The 16,224-nt window shown below is 38.7% G+C and overlaps 1 protein-coding gene across 1 annotated transcript in view; it reads right to left on the bottom strand.

Moving 5' to 3' along the window:
* Positions 1-12,313, bottom strand: part of LOC134944361 (uncharacterized) — a 53,462-nt gene extending 41,149 nt beyond the window's left edge. Inside the window, exons 1-5 of the mRNA XM_063932940.1 lie at positions 12,130-12,313; positions 11,813-11,917; positions 11,393-11,560; positions 11,145-11,297; positions 9,939-11,040 (exon numbers count right to left, since the gene is read on the bottom strand). Coding sequence (XP_063789010.1) covers positions 9,939-11,040; positions 11,145-11,297; positions 11,393-11,560; positions 11,813-11,917; positions 12,130-12,226 — 1,625 coding nt within the window. The 5' untranslated portion in view covers positions 12,227-12,313. The remainder of the gene's footprint in view (positions 1-9,938; positions 11,041-11,144; positions 11,298-11,392; positions 11,561-11,812; positions 11,918-12,129) is intronic.
* Between the last annotated feature and the right edge of the window lie 3,911 nt (positions 12,314-16,224).

The raw sequence follows: 16,224 nt of genomic DNA, 5'->3' as shown, positions 1-16,224 counted from the left end.
CCAGTTTGTTTAGGAATCGGTGACCACGTCCGTATTTCTAAATATAAGGACATATTTCAGAAAGGTTACGAACAGAGCTTTTCTGAGGAGATTTTTGTTGTACATAGTGTGAACACTCAAAGGGATTAAACCGCTTATAAGTTGGCAGATCTGTACGGTGAAGTTATAACAGGTAGTTTTACCCCGAAGAGCTTCAAAGCATACCAAAAAAACTATAACAGAGTTTACAAAGTGGAAAAGATTTTAAAAAATAAGACGGTCAGAGGCCGTAAATACGCGTTAGTCAAGTGGCGCGGTTACCCCGCAAAATTTAACAGTTGGGTCGCAGCATCGGTGATAAAAGACATATAAAGATCATCAGTATCTAACAAGACGAGCGATGGATGACAATCGTTCTACATAACCTTACCCAGCAACGCATCGGCTGTTACCTTCCCCGCAAAATAAGATTTCTAACTATACGACAAAGTTGGCTAAACCGATAGACTTAAATGGCGAATGGGAAGTGGCACTTACTGAGATACAATACCCGCATACGTGGAATACATTGGATTTACAAGATTGTAGACTGCAATTATCATGGGATGGAACGGCGGACCAGCCGGTGGCGAGAGTCGCGAGTTTGTGCATTAAACCCGGTTTTTATGAAACAATCGAGGCGTTACTGAACGTAATCAACGCTGAAATTGTACAACTGAAACTGGACGTTGGATTAAGACTAACGTATGATCCATTTGCACGCGTTGTAACATGTGACAGCAAACTGTTGTATCAAATCCACGCCGGTTCTAAGCTGACATGGATACTGGGTTTACAGCCTAAAACTAATATTTCTAAACCCATGCGCCGACATCAAAGGCGGCCAATATACGATGTACGTGTACACCAGACATTATCGAACACCAACGGGTCGGGGATAGTTATGTACCGCTACTTCGCACTGTTGAAATGAAGGGTTATAACAATGAGGTTGTCACAATACGATACGAGAAACCCGATTACGTACCATTGTGCAAAACACATTTTGACACGATAGCCATAGAGATAAAGAACGACCAAAACGAGAACATGGCATTTAAGTTTGGGGAAAGCGATCGTGAAGCTACACTTCAGACGCCGCAAAACTGAATTTTATTAACTAAGCAGAATGGTCGCTGTTAAAAATTATGGCGATCCGGGGCTCTATGCGCAATATTATATATCTCAAGCCGGTAATGGATTACCAGGTTTTCACGGCAGCGCATACATGTACGGCTGCGGTTTAGGCGGTATTTTTCGAAGTCTTTTCAGAAAAGCTGTTCCTCTTTTCCGGAGAGGTTTAGAGTTGGCTAAACCGCATATGAAGACAGCGGTTCGTAATATAGCGAAAGATGTTATCGGGCAAGCCACAACGGCCGTTGTGAATAAGATACACGAGGCGAACCAAGCAAAGCAAGACGGTTCAGGACTAATATATACAAGAAAAGGCGTGTCTAAAAGAAAACGGAAGCGTATGATAGCGCTTCCGCCTTGGGACATACCCTTTTTAAATAAAAAACAGAGACGACGCAACTCAAAGAAGAAGAGAAAGCCGAAGAGTGCCGTTGGTGATATTTTTTAAACATGTCTTTCATACACCACGAATCCGTTGAATGTGCAAAAACAGAGCTGGATCTTTTTGACGTGCCCCCGACACAAACTAGCATAGAGAAAAGTCTATACGTCGAAGTTCAAACCTTTAGCGGCGTTATCCGACACCAGCTCCGCTTGAATTTTATATAGCAGCCCAGCGGTGAACACTACTACGATCTGAACAATACGCTGTTGTACGTGACATGCAAGATCGTACGAACCGATAACACGCCGATACCGCAAGGTGCGCGGGTCGCGCTTATTAATTACCCAATAGCGACCTTATTCAACCAAGTGGATGTAAACTCTGGGCGACAGGCTCATATCACAATCCAACAATCTTTACGCATACCGCGCGTACATTGAGACTATATTAAATTACAGCTCGGACGCATTGTCAACAAAACACACAACAGGACTATTTTACAAAGATGTGGATGGGTGTAATTTAACAACACGGCGCTGGACGGCCCGAATACGGGATTCAAAAAACGAGCAGGCGCAACAGCGCAGAGTCGCACTGTTGAACTGCTAGGCCCGCTTCACTGCGACCTCTTCCATCAACATAAACTAATTTTAAACGCCGTTGATCTGAAGATTAAACTAACCAGAAACAAAGATGCATTCTGCTTAATGACGTCTGAGGCGGATGCCTTTAAAATACAGATCACAGCTGCATCCCTGTTCGTGAAAAGAGTTCAGGTCTCACCGGCCGTGCGGATTGGGCACGCGCAGGCTCTGTTAAACCGGTAACGCGAAATACGCGATTGACCGCGTTGGGATGAAAATCTACAGCGTACCAAACAGGCTGTAGAGGTATTTAATCTAGAAAATTTTATTTTTAGGACAAGTACCGAAAACAGTTATAGCAGGTTTCGTGGATAACGAATCATTTTCAGGAATCCATAACCGGAACCCCCTGTGCTTTGAACATAAAAATGTAAGTTTTGCGTCCCTTTATCTGGATGGAACGCCGCACCCCGCCAAGCCATTTCAACCCGACTTTGAAAGCGGTAATGCTGTAAGAGAGTATATGTCACTCATACAAATCACAAATAAGCAGAAATCTGACAATGGTATACTGATTGACCGCGAAGAGTACCTCAGGGGCTACACGCTATTCGCTTTTGACCTTTCACCAGAACAGGAGTGTGGAGAACACCTTTCCCTGATAAGAACAGGCAATCTACGTGCCGAATTCCGCTTTGCAGAAGCGTTGGACCGGACAGTCAATGTGATAATATACGCACTATTTGATAACATCATCGAGATTAATCAAAGGCGCGATGTGCTGTACGATTATCTATAAATGAAATAAACTAACACTACGCTGCTGAAAAAATGAACACATTACAGATAAACTGTATTCTGTACGCCGTGCAAAGCACAAGGCATGTTTTTAAAGGAACGTATCCGTGCGATATGTTACCGGTCAGTAAACTGTTGCAATATCCCTGCGCGTTTGTAATCAATACGCATAGCAGCGGGCAGCCGGGTGAGCACTGGTTGGCCGCTTATTTTAACGAACAACGTGAATGTTACTTTTTTGATTCTTACGGGTTAGCCCCTGACAGCCCCCTATTCCCAAAGGCAATAATACATTTTTTAAACTTGAATTCAAAAAGTGTTTATCACCAAAATATGCAGTTGCAAAATTTTAACAGTACCGTTTGCGGTCAATATTGCATATACTTTATATTTTACATGTGTAAAAAATACAAATATGTGGATGTACTGGCCCGTTTTAGTGATGACACAAAACGTAATGATTGTTTTGTTTCAAATTTTGTAAGACGACTACCAAGAAGCCATTGTCTGAATCATTATGCATATAGATATATACAGAATTGCGTAACTTGTAACCAGCGTTGTGCGTGAAACAAGCTTCACACACAGCGTTGTGCGTGAAACGTTTTATGTACAACGTGTCAATGACACGTTGTACATAAAACGTTTCACGCACAACGCTGTGTGTGAAGCGTGTTACGCACAACGTTGTATTGTTTGTGTAACTTGTAATCAACATTCTGTTTGATACGTTTTATGTACAACGCATCATACCTATGATGTTTTTCTAATAAACAACGTTGTTTATTAAACTTTATATCGTGTGCTTGAAATTTCTTCCGTTTACAGCAATAGAAACAAAGAACAAAACGTTGTTTTATAAAGCATAAGCATATTTTATTGATATATGTATATATATATATATATATATAACACGGTAAAGATGAGTTTAAAACATTACATAAAATATTATTGACATAAGTTAAACATTGTGGCGCAAAATACCAACACAAAATACAGTGTATAAAAATAATATAAATTAGTTATATGTTATAGTTTCAGCCACTGTGAATCCTGAAATAGATTTACGGATCTTTTCCTAGGCAGTAAGTAACCATGCGGTGTTGTTAAACCTGGGGGACTTAAAACATTTATTCGCCCTTTGTTAAGGGTTTGTAACGACATGGGCGATGTCACAGCGCCATCAGAGTCATCCTGCATCTCAGCTTTTAATCGTTCTAAACACATTCTATTCCCCGCATTGGCTATGACGGTTGAGGGAATATTCAATTCAGACATAGCCCGCATAAATTCAGGCCAACCATTCGGTATATTACGGATCGACACACCGTTACTTTGCGTGATGCTTCTTATTAAATCTAACATGTTGGAACCAGGCACAGTGACGCCTTTGTACAGAAACTCCCCTTTACTGTTCCAGTCTGTGATGTGTTTAGAGCGTGTCATTTTACTCAATAGTATTTCACAGTTTTTCTTATACCGGTCATTAACACCGCTCAAAAGCTCATGATAAACAGCATCGGGGGCAATAGGCTGTGTCGTATTATTTGATTCATCAACAGATTTTGCAACGGGTGATAAAAGAGCTAAAGTTGACATTTCACTATCAGCCTGCTTACTCAACACCAGGTATCTCTGCAACAACATTGTATATCGCTTTGCTTTTTCATATTCTGATAAATCATTATTCTGTAGTATTTTCACGATCTCTACATCTAGACCGTGCGTTGCTGTTTTACGTATGTCGTCGCTGTTCGTTTTATTATGTAAACGTTCTATCTGATTCTGAGGCACCAGATACATTTTCTCAGCGTACTCCATCAGCGATTAGACAATAGTCCTGTAATTAGCGGTATAGCAAAACCAAGCAGCGAGCCGATAAAACCACCCGACTGTTTAACCAGAATCTTCTTTTTTCCAATGGCACATTTCTTATTACAAAGTGATTTTATAAGCGCACGCTTCTTTTTAAGGTAGTTCAGCTGCCGTTGAGACAGCGGTATTTTGCCTTTAAGCGTGTTGAGCGCTATCTCACAAATGGCCGTGACTAAATCGTTTGAAGCGTTGGATAAAATAGCATTTCTTTGGATTGGTGTGGCTTTAATTAACGTTTTTAAAAGCACCCAATTACGTCTTATCCGCCCCGACATGTTCACCGTTGTTAGAATGGCAACAAATGACTAAAGGTTGTACTGTTATAGCTTTATAGAACCACGCTTCTTAATGACAAAAGCGACAGGCTTGTCTGGTGGGAATAAGCCGCTTCGTAAACGATAATCGTCAAGAGCGTTGTTTCTTAAATCAACCAGCAAATACCCATAAGGGGCAGCCGTCGCGGATTCATAGGATTCGAGAAAAAAACGATGTTTCGATGGGTACATTTGTCTAGCCAGAATGCCCAACCTGCATTTTATCCCTGGGGTTTTTGAACAGGACCATATATTTTGTGTTTAAATGTATAGTTCTGCTCTTTTTACCTTGACAAAATATGTTTTGGACAAGGTACAGGATACTGAGATTACGATGATGTACATACTTTGTGAAAGCCTTCTCAACCTCAGAATTATTACTTGCCGCGTCCATCAAATCATCAATCACTGTTAAATTAACCTTATCAGGGGGAAAAAGTTGATCATCGCTAAAAGACTCTGGTAACCCCTCTATAAAGCGCGTACAGGGGTAATCACGCAGAAGTTGGTCGTATATAGGTTGCCAACAGGTGTAAAACCAAACAACATTATCAGGTACATGAGTCATATGTGTTGCAGCGTGTTGCAACAGCGTTTTGACAAAATAACTTTTACCCGAATTGGACGGCCCCGCTAAAATACATGAGAAAGGGTGTTGAAATCTGGTGTCCATCTTAATAGCCGAACGGCAGTGTTGTGAAGTTGTCCGTAAGAGACCGTTTAGTATAAACACACCTTTGCGTCTTCTGCAAAGTACGCGTCTCTATCTGCCAGCACTTTTTCACACGTACTATACCGGGTTGACGGATCACAACCTTTTTCTGGTCATCGCCTTCGGGGTTTAAAGGATAATCTAAGACCAGTTCTTTCAGGCTGTCAAAGTTAACGTGCTGCGCATTATCAACATTGAGCGTTATACCTTTAACTTTTAAACAGGTCTTTCCGTTGTTTAGTCGATAGCCGTATGACTTGGGACCGGCTGAGACAAATTCTGTTATATGGGTGCCTGTGGGCAGTTCGCTGGTCAACTCACCTAAATAATCACCCAATGGCGGGCTCCAGTCACCGGGTCTACTGACAAAAATTACAGAATCGGTGTCGTGATAAAGACATCTATCTTGTAATCTATACAGTAGTTTGTACAGTTCAACACGGGCATAAGCCGTTGTAAAGATGGCTATAGTTACATTTGAAATTGCACCCCTGGTGTAATGGTCTTTGGCATACTTCCAATTTACCATAACTGTATCATCGTCAATAAAATCCAAAGCGGACACGTCATAGTACGGTAAGAACGCGTATTCAAAAAGTTTGTCGGGGTCGGTCACTAGACACGTATTGGGCATGTTGCTACGTTGACCAAATTTACCCCATAAGGAATTTAAAAACAATTTTGAAATTTGTCTTTTAGCGGGGTTGATTTCTATGTGTTCGGGTCGTAAAGACAAGCCTTCATTCTTTTGATAGGCGTCTATATACTCTTGGCGTTTCTCGGCGTCTGTACACCATTCGGGATAACCAGAGGCCTCTTGTTTATCCCTGAGGTGCGTTTTAATGTAGCCTGAAAACAATTTGTCAGATCTCTCATCAAAATGCCACACCTCATAGATTTTACATACCTTGTACCCCATTTCTACAGCCAAGTTTAGTTCCACGGTACACCATGTACCGATGAGCGCACGTTTTTCTGAATCATGAACGCACGGCTCAGTCTGTCCAGACTCAGCGCATGTGCGACATAATGGAAACATTAACTTGCCGCCCATTTTAACTGGCAGAACCGGAAAGAATAGGCCACGAGGTGGATAAACTTTAACCCTGGCAAAACCGAAATACTTTGTGACATCACCAAAGTCCTTATAAATAATGCGTGGGTGCTGTATAGGATACGTTTTGGTTTTATTAACATACGGATAGAGACTGGTGAAATCAAAATAGTGTATTTTTTCATCACAGCCTGTTTTGTGATACAGCTTTATGGCGTTTGTGCGCCCGCCATAAAGAGCATCACGTGGCTCCAAGGGTTCGGGTAAATCTTTACCCTTCAGAAAAGCCTGTAGATCCGCATCAGAATCTAGCATAGACTTCCATTCACAACCCCAGATTTCACGTATCTGAAATCCACAACGTTTAAGGTAGTGCAACTTTACCTGCGTCTTGTGGTGTAATTGACCGTAGGTCGTTTTAGTCAGTTTGTTTTTATCATCGGCGTTGTAACAAGCACCACAGCCGTGGTAAAAACAACCTTGGAATTCAAATGCAGTTGGTGTGCCGTTAATCACGGCATAACCATCCAGGCTGTATTTACCAACTTTCTTCTCACCCCCTTGTAAAGCGTGTCTTATACTCACCCCTTCTTTGTGTTCTATGTACATTAACCACTGTATGGCGGGCGTTGAGTAACGCTTCTGCGTCTTGTGATAGTTATCACCCGGTACAAGCGCCAGTGTCTTTTCCTGTAAAAATTTACACCGGTACATGGCCATGCATACGCTCGCCAACGTGACTAATTGAAAAGCCTCGATGTGACGTTTAACCACAACCTTTTTTTTTTTCTTTGTTATTAGAAACTCCTGTTCTGTCATGGCTATAACAGCAGATCTGAAAGCATCACAAGCTTTTTGTAATATTTTCACATCGTCTTTACAATATCGCACGAGCTCTTTTTGAAAGTTAAACGGTTTGTGTACACACTGTTTATACCAAGCTGTAAACTCAGATAATTCATCAGGCATCATGTATTGTGGACCAAAATACTCTATTGACGGCAAAGTTCCTATGTAATTTTGGTTATCAGCTGTGTTAAAAAAATGTGGGAAATAACCTTTGGTACCGTCAAACCCCATCGCCTTTGGTAACTTGCTAAGCCGCATGGGTAAAAAATTTAAAGAGTCGATAAATCTTATCTTCAAATCTTTTACCGTGATGCACATTATGTTGCCGCCTCTAGATAATAATTCAATCTTTAATTTCTCCTTAATCAGCTGGCGCAGCACAAAATATGCATCATAGCGACCTGCATTATGGGCTATGAATGTGTAATGCTCAAATTTTGGTTTCATGAACGTCTTTACAAAGTCTTCGATACACGCAACACCCTTAAACTCCCAGTCTTTCTCACCCGTTAATGTTAAAGCGTAACAGTAGTTTGGTATGTGCACACCCGTCTCCTGCATACACTCAAAATCATAAAAGATGTATTTCTTTGTGGGCTCTTCCGGCTTGATGGTTTGTATATAGCACAAATGGTTCGAAAACCCATCAACGAACACCTTACAAATGGGGCACTTTAGGCCTCTGCAGTTATGATCTGTTCGCCTGTAGAGACAACACTTGTCACAATATACATGTTCAAGACAGGATATTTTGTGATCAAGAGCTAAAGCTTTGTGTAGCTCTAAACACTCGTTTGATCGACAAAATACCCTACACACCGAACACCTTAAAGCCGTCACACCGTCGTCAATACAAGCCGGCCTGTGACAAGCCTTACAAAAGAAAAGACAATCGTGATTATTTCTATGATGGTAAGCGCTATGACAACGGACGCAGTAATATCGGGCACCAAGAAACGCTTTGATATCGAGTATCCCATAAAAGTGACAATCGTGATATAGCACAAAGATCGTGTCTTTGTAACGACTGTCTGCACTGTAGTATTTCCAAGACCCTTGACTGTAATAGAGGAGATTGATGGATACTTTTAAATAATTTTCAAAAATTGCAACATCGCTAAAGCTGACCGCTTTATCAAGCGGCAGATTCAAAGCTTTATGTAGTTGTATCGCTCTCTCCTGTATTACATGATCATTGGCATTGTTACCTTTATCCAGAAGTTTACAGACGCTAGCGGCCAAACACAGGTTATTACCTACGCGTCTGAAGTCATAGAGATATCTCTTTCTTTTATCTATTATTAAACTTTGGGGCAGGCGTTGTAAACTACGCCCAGTCAAACCAGACCCTGATCTGTTCATAAAAATACTGATCACAAATCTTAAGCCTGTGGATAATAAGAATTCAGCGTTACTTTGAAGCGTGTTTGTAATCTGATTCAAAAAACTGGCAGCGTCTAATGTTTCTTGCGGCTTACGATGCGAATAGATGGCATTGTGTAACCCACCCCCCTCCAATCTAAGCTGAACGCGGTCGGCAGGATCCACGCCCGCAAGGACATCATCGAGCATGGCCTGTATAGCCGTATGAATGGCTCGAACTCCCTCTACAAATGATGTAACCCTATCCAAATTAACAAACCGATAGTGATTGTGGTACTCAACGGCTCTGAAATTCGGTCGTTGTCGTTCATAGCGGTTAATTGCTTCTAAGTATACATGTTGCCGACCTTCGTCATTACCGGGTGACTCAACACGGCCTGCATCATCATATATGGGGCTTGCATCGCGCTCAATATTGTCAGCCTGTGATTCGTCATTCGGTAATGCATGGGGTGGAGATTGATCTAAATCTACATGCCTCGCACTGTGCTGACCTCCTACCACATGTACCCTGTGACGCTTGCGTTTTCTCAATTGACCACCTACCGCATGTTCCCTGTGCCGCTTGCGCTTTCTCGATCTGATTAATGTTGTTACAGCCTGTTTCACCTTTGCGCGTCGGAATAACTGTGAGATCTTGTATGTTAAACAAGGTTTAATTCGTGGTTTTTTTTTACAGTCATTTAAATTTAAAACACGTTTCAAACCATTGCCTAGCATGCCTAGTCACGGATCAGTTTCATTTATTTCTGCAAAATGATGTATGTTGGCTTTAATAAATTCAGTTGTCTTAACCGACCGATCTATGTATTTTGACATGACATTCATATACGTCTCAACAACTTCTTTAACAATGTCTTGTTTACATTTACTACCGTGGCACACACCTTTAATGTGTTTTAACAAATATCCGGCTTTTACGCCCATGTTCTCAACATCTTCCCGTATCTTACCCAACAACGCGTAAAATTGTATTTCAGCGTCTTGGCCTAATTGTTCTGAATTTTGACATTCATCAACTATGTCGGGCGCTAGCCCTCGCGCCGGTACACAAGCATCAGCCGATGCGTGTACCAGGGCTGTCGTTGTAAAAATATTGGGCATTGATGTTACACAATCAACCGTTGTAGTATTACCAGGTATTCCTGCAACGGCTGATAATACTTCATCAGAGCTATTCTGCGGATCTTGTGTCGTTGACTCTACACAATTTGTAATAAGCTCTTGCCCATTTATGTCATCAATATCTGATATCACAGGATTACCGGCTATGTGTCTTGTTTCTGTTTCAGAGCAATCCTGTGTATCGGTAATAGTGATGACATCGGATTGCGACAATTGCTTAACATTACTTCTTGAGTCAATATTTGATAACAAACCAATGCCTGCTATGTGCCTTGTTTCTGTTTCAGAACAAACCTGTGTATCTGGAATTGTGATTACAGCGGATTGCGACAATTGCTTAACATTACTTCTTGAGAGACGCGATGCCCTCTTAACCTTTACAGTCTTTGTATTACCAGCGACACCCCGGTCTGCAGTGTTAAACGCTGTGTGTTTTGATGTTACAGCAACATCATTACTTACGCATGATACAGTTTGTAACGCGATCCTTCTCCGTTGTGGCTTATCATTTTCGGAATATGACAATTTTCTTTTCAGATCTGTAAATGTTGAATTATGACTTCTCTCATTCGTTCTTGGTCGAGCCGGCTTTCGTTTGTTCGGTACGATACAGCCGTTATGCACAGCCATAACTGATGACCTAGCAACGTTCTTATGTACAATTGCCGGCGTTACGAATTGATGGTTCTCCGCTTCAGCGGCGGTTGTGCGTTTTGATATTTTCCCGCTTGTACTAGGCCTGTGTATCTGCGAGCATGTATCACTGACTGTTGGTATCAAAGGAGCATAGCGTCTTGCTACAGCGTCATCTGTAATACATATATTATAAAATAAATATAAACGACTCTGCATGTAAATCAGTATTTAAATCACCGCATAACAATATACCATATAACAGCGTTTGATTACACACCTGCTGCTGCGAATTGATGGCTTTCCGTTTCAGCGGCGGTTGTGCGTTTTGATATTTTCCCGCTTGTACTAAGACGGTGTATTTGCGCTACTGAATCACATCCTGATGGTATCGTCGGCGCATAACGCATTGCTACAGCCTCATCTGTAATACCTATATTATAAAATAAATATAAACAAAGCTGCCTGAAAATCAGCATTTAAATCAACGCATAACAATATACCATATAACAGTGCTTGATTACACACCTGCTTTATATTCGAATGTTTTAGCACGACCCCCTGTCGCGTGTGGGAAAAACGGTTGCTCATCAACAACATTGCTGTTCTGTATAGATGTGTTGTGACAATAATCAGGTTTGTTCAATATATCCCGTAGAATAACATCAGCCGTCGCATCATCCATTTTTGTGGCATCTTTAACCGGTGAAAAATGAAAAATAAAAATAAAAAAATAAAAAATATTACATACGGTATAAAATTAGAATAACATGAAAAAGCGATTCATTACTGAGAATATAAAGTGTGTACAGTTGACAACAAATCAGCACAACTGTACAAGGTTTATTTTTAATTCTTTAGCCGTGGAAAAATAAATAAATAAATAAAAAATAAAAATAAAAAATAAAAAATAAAATAAAAAATAAATAAAGATATCATGTTACTCACAATCTGGCGCCAATTCCAAAATATTATTAAAATCCGGTATAGCGCTGAAGTCTAAGCCAAAGGGACTATCAACAGACAAATCGAGATTCTCTGTATTTGTGATTACTGTCAAATCGGGGGAAATAAAAATGAGAAAATAATAATTATTTAATAATTACTATTTAATAATTACTTATCAATGTATCCAGACTGTTGTACGTTCATACTATTTAAACTTTTAAAAATGAACAAATTGTAGACCTTGACTATAATTTCATACTATTTAAACTTGAAATATAAATAAAAACGCGTCAATGTCCTTTATAGACATAGCTTACTTTGAGAGGTTTGATAACTTGGCAAAGCATCATCATCATCAGAAGAAGAAGATCTGTTTCTAACCATGAAAGTGTTTTTGTTGTTGATGTTCTGCATTGTCTGTCTCTGAACCAATAATGAAAATGAGAGACGGTTAATATCTATCAAACGAATTAGTTGAAATATTGTGTTGGCGCATTCCCAAAATGAACCACTAGATGTCGCTATTACCACATATTTAAATAACATTCAGACAGCCACATTATTAAAACTATATGTTCTATGTGTTACAATGCATCGCATTGATGTTGCTGTTTAGCGATGCATTTCACATATGAGTGCATACTGCGATTTGCAACTGTCCAATAGGTTTGAAATATTAACATATTATACATGTATGCCTAAAAACAAAGGATGCAATGGCAGGACAGAATCGTGTAACAGTGTGTATATCGCGGCATAGAAACAACATATTTAAACAGCCTTCAGAGCCATATTTGTAAAATAAAATAAATAAATAAATAAATAAAATAAAAAATGCAATATGTATAAATATAATAATAATAATAATAATAATAATTATGATAATAATAATAATAATAATCTTTTGCTGTTGATGTTCTGCATTGTCTGTCTCTGAACCAATAATGAAAATGAGAGACGGTTAATATCTATCAAACGAATTAGTTGAAATATTGTGTTGGCGCATTCCCAAAATGAACCACTAGATGTCGCTATTACCACATATTTAAATAACATTCAGACAGCCACATTATTAAAACTATATGTTCTATGTGTTACAATGCATCGCATTGATGTTGCTGTTTAGCGATGCATTTCACATATGAGTGCATACTGCGATTTGCAACTGTCCAATAGGTTTGAAATATTAACATATTATACATGTATGCCTAAAAACAAAGGATGCAATGACAGGACAGAATCGTGTAACAGTGTGTATATCGCGGCATAGAAACAACATATTTAAACAGCCTTCAGAGCCATATTTGTAAAATAAAATAAATAAATAAATAAATAAAATAAAAAATGCAATATGTATAAATATAATAATATTAATAATAATTATGATAATAATAATAATAATAATAATAATAACACTTACCATAATGTCTTCACGTGTGTATAGCTGTGCAGCTTCAGTTGAAATTTCTTCTTCTCAGTGCTCTGTCCCACTTCAGTGATGTGGTCTGTTCTTATAACACTGGCTGTGAGCCATATGGCCCCCACCAACCTGTGGTACGCCGTCCCACATTTCCAAGATGCTTGGGGCGGGACTTTTAAACATATAATCTTTGGTTTATACATTAGTAAATGTGATAATTATTTTCAGTTACAATAAAGATATAATCTTTTAGCTGTTTCTTAAATGTCATACACAGCGCATCAAACGCATACCAAATACATTTATATTATATATACAGAAGAAAAAAATAAATAAATAAATAAAAAATAAAAATCCTGAGTGGTCTAAACTACTTGTATAGATTGAATGGAAGTCATTCCAAATGGGTATATCTTATACTGTAGAATATGAGGCTCATAAAAAGCGCATAAATTATTTAATAATAAAATGAATTTATAAAAAGCATTATACAGAAGTTCTTATGAACTAATGTACATGAATACAAAATTATTTTATGATTCCATAAATATACACTGGCTTACTGATTTGTAGCTAAAATTACAAAAAATATTGTCTTTGTACATGAATACAAAATTATTTTATGATTCCATAAATATACACGGGCTTACTGATTTGATTAGGACCCATCACCATGATATCTCATTATGGTATGTAATTAATCCAAAAGATGGAAAAATCCGATTTGAGTCAACACATAAACCTGTAGGTGGTGCTAATGTTCCTCTACAGAGATAACAATCGAAAATGGTTTTGATTAGGAACCATCACCATGATATCTCATTATGGTATGTAATTAATCCAAAAGATGGAAAAATCCGATTTGAGTCAACACATAAACCTGTAGGTGGTGCTAATGTTCCTCTACAGAGATAACAATCGAAAATGGTCATGGTCAAATTATAAGCAATGGTCAAATTTGCACATCGTGCTTCTGAGGGGTTTCTGTGACATTTAAAATGACCTTTTAAATTAGTACCATGTGTGATGAACCCTTGCTTCTAAGAATGTTCATGGTTAAATTGTACATCGTGGCTTCTGAGGGTTTCTGAGCATTTAAAATGACCTTTGTGACATTTTAAAATGACCTTTTAAATTAGTGCCATGTGTGATGAACCCTTGCTTCTAAGAATGTTCATGGTTAAATTGTACATCGTGGCTTCTGAGGGGTTTCTGAGCATTTAAAATGACCTTTGTGACACGGTCATTAGTGATTATCCTTTTTAAAACTGTAACATGTGTGACTCATGAAGTTTCAGCTGCTGGAATGTAAGAACATTTTGTGTTACAAAAAAAAAAAAAAAAAAAAGATGTATTTTAAAGTGTGTGTCATATGTGACATTCTGCGACTGGTGCTGCTTGACACTCTGCGACTGGTGTTACGCGACAATTTTTAATACGTTTTAATATCGAACACTATAAATTTATATTAATTTTATATTAAGCGATATAAAACACTATCATTTAATATTAAAAGGGGGCGGGTCCTAGTGCAAGGGGGCGTTAACAACTGTCAAGTTTGACAGAAAGGTTGACTTTATCTACTCATGTGCAAAAGTGAACTTAAGGTGATAATTCCTGAGCAAATAAATACAGGCAGCCTTATATAGCAGAAATCAAAAAAAGTGACTCTTCAAACCACTTCTAAAATACAGAAAAATGTGAGGGTATGATCTCGCTAAAATAGGCGCCACTTTTTTCGATTTCTGCTATATAAGGCTGCCTGTATTTATTTGCGCAGGAATTATTACCTTGATTCATTGCTGCAATAAATATGTTTAAATACAGAGATCAGAGAAAAACAATATTGGAAAATCAATTCAAAGACGAGGGGGAGCATATAGAATTACTCGATGTCAGTTTAGAGAATATAATGAAAAAATTAGAAAACACTCTACTGAAAGAGAATAAAACATGGTGGGAAATGGTTACTTTAGAAAAGTATATAACACATGAGATCATCCCACGTGGGCTTAAAATTAATAAAAAACCCTCATTTGATTCAGCATCTGAGTCTTTCAAGGACGAATGGGATAGAATTATTAGTGAGTGTTCATTCTCACTGATGAATCTCATTGTTAATGAAAGAAGAAGAGAACTCACACACCTGGATGATGAGATAAATTTTTGTTAAAGATTTAATTGTTCCATTTGCGGATCTATCCGATTACAAAATGTTAGAGGAAAGAATAGAGATGAATATTAAAAAAAATGAAAAAGTGTTAGTTGAAAGAAAGATGAGAAAATTTATTAGAGACAAAAAAGAGTCAGGAGAAGTAAGTGATGAGATTAGGGAAACTCCCAAAAAAGAGGCCGGCAGATATAGTGTGAAAGAAAGGAAACAGACACAAAGGAGAAATAGTACATGTCAACTAGACAAACTAAATGATTATAGAGATGATCAAAATAGAAGTCAATTATCCCCTCAAAGAGTACTCAAGAGCAGACAGAATCAAAATAGAGCCAACTATACGTATAGAGAACAGGATAATCATCACCTCAGAGGATTTAGACAATGGGGCTGGAGGAATGAAAGTAACAAAGAAGATAGATAACATAGGAACAATAGAAGGGAGAGAGAATGGAATGATTGGGAATGGGAAAAAGTACGTAGAAATAGAGACCGTACCCCTACGGAAACCAGGAATAGGTTTGAGGTTTTAATGGTAGAGAGGATACCACCCATTTTTTAGGAGGGGGGAGACAGAATGTAAGATGGAGATAAAACATCGCACTAGGAGGGGCAAAAGAGGGGGGATGTCCAAAAAGGTTCCAAAAAGGAAGAAGAAAACAGGCATTAGGAGAAAGAAAAACAAGACAATAAGTGAAGGCAGCAAAGATACATTAGAGAAAGGAGTAAAAATGTTCAGTATCAGTTCTCATATATTGACTAAAGATGAGGAGAAGGTGCTAGAAAAGGGATTAAAATATGCCCCGGCCACTGCTATTAATA

Source organism: Pseudophryne corroboree, chromosome 7 (genome assembly GCF_028390025.1).
Source record: "Pseudophryne corroboree isolate aPseCor3 chromosome 7, aPseCor3.hap2, whole genome shotgun sequence".
NCBI classification, from domain to species: domain Eukaryota; kingdom Metazoa; phylum Chordata; class Amphibia; order Anura; family Myobatrachidae; genus Pseudophryne; species Pseudophryne corroboree.
Note: the sequence above shows the minus strand (reverse complement) of the source record. Positions and strands in the feature narration are given on the sequence as shown.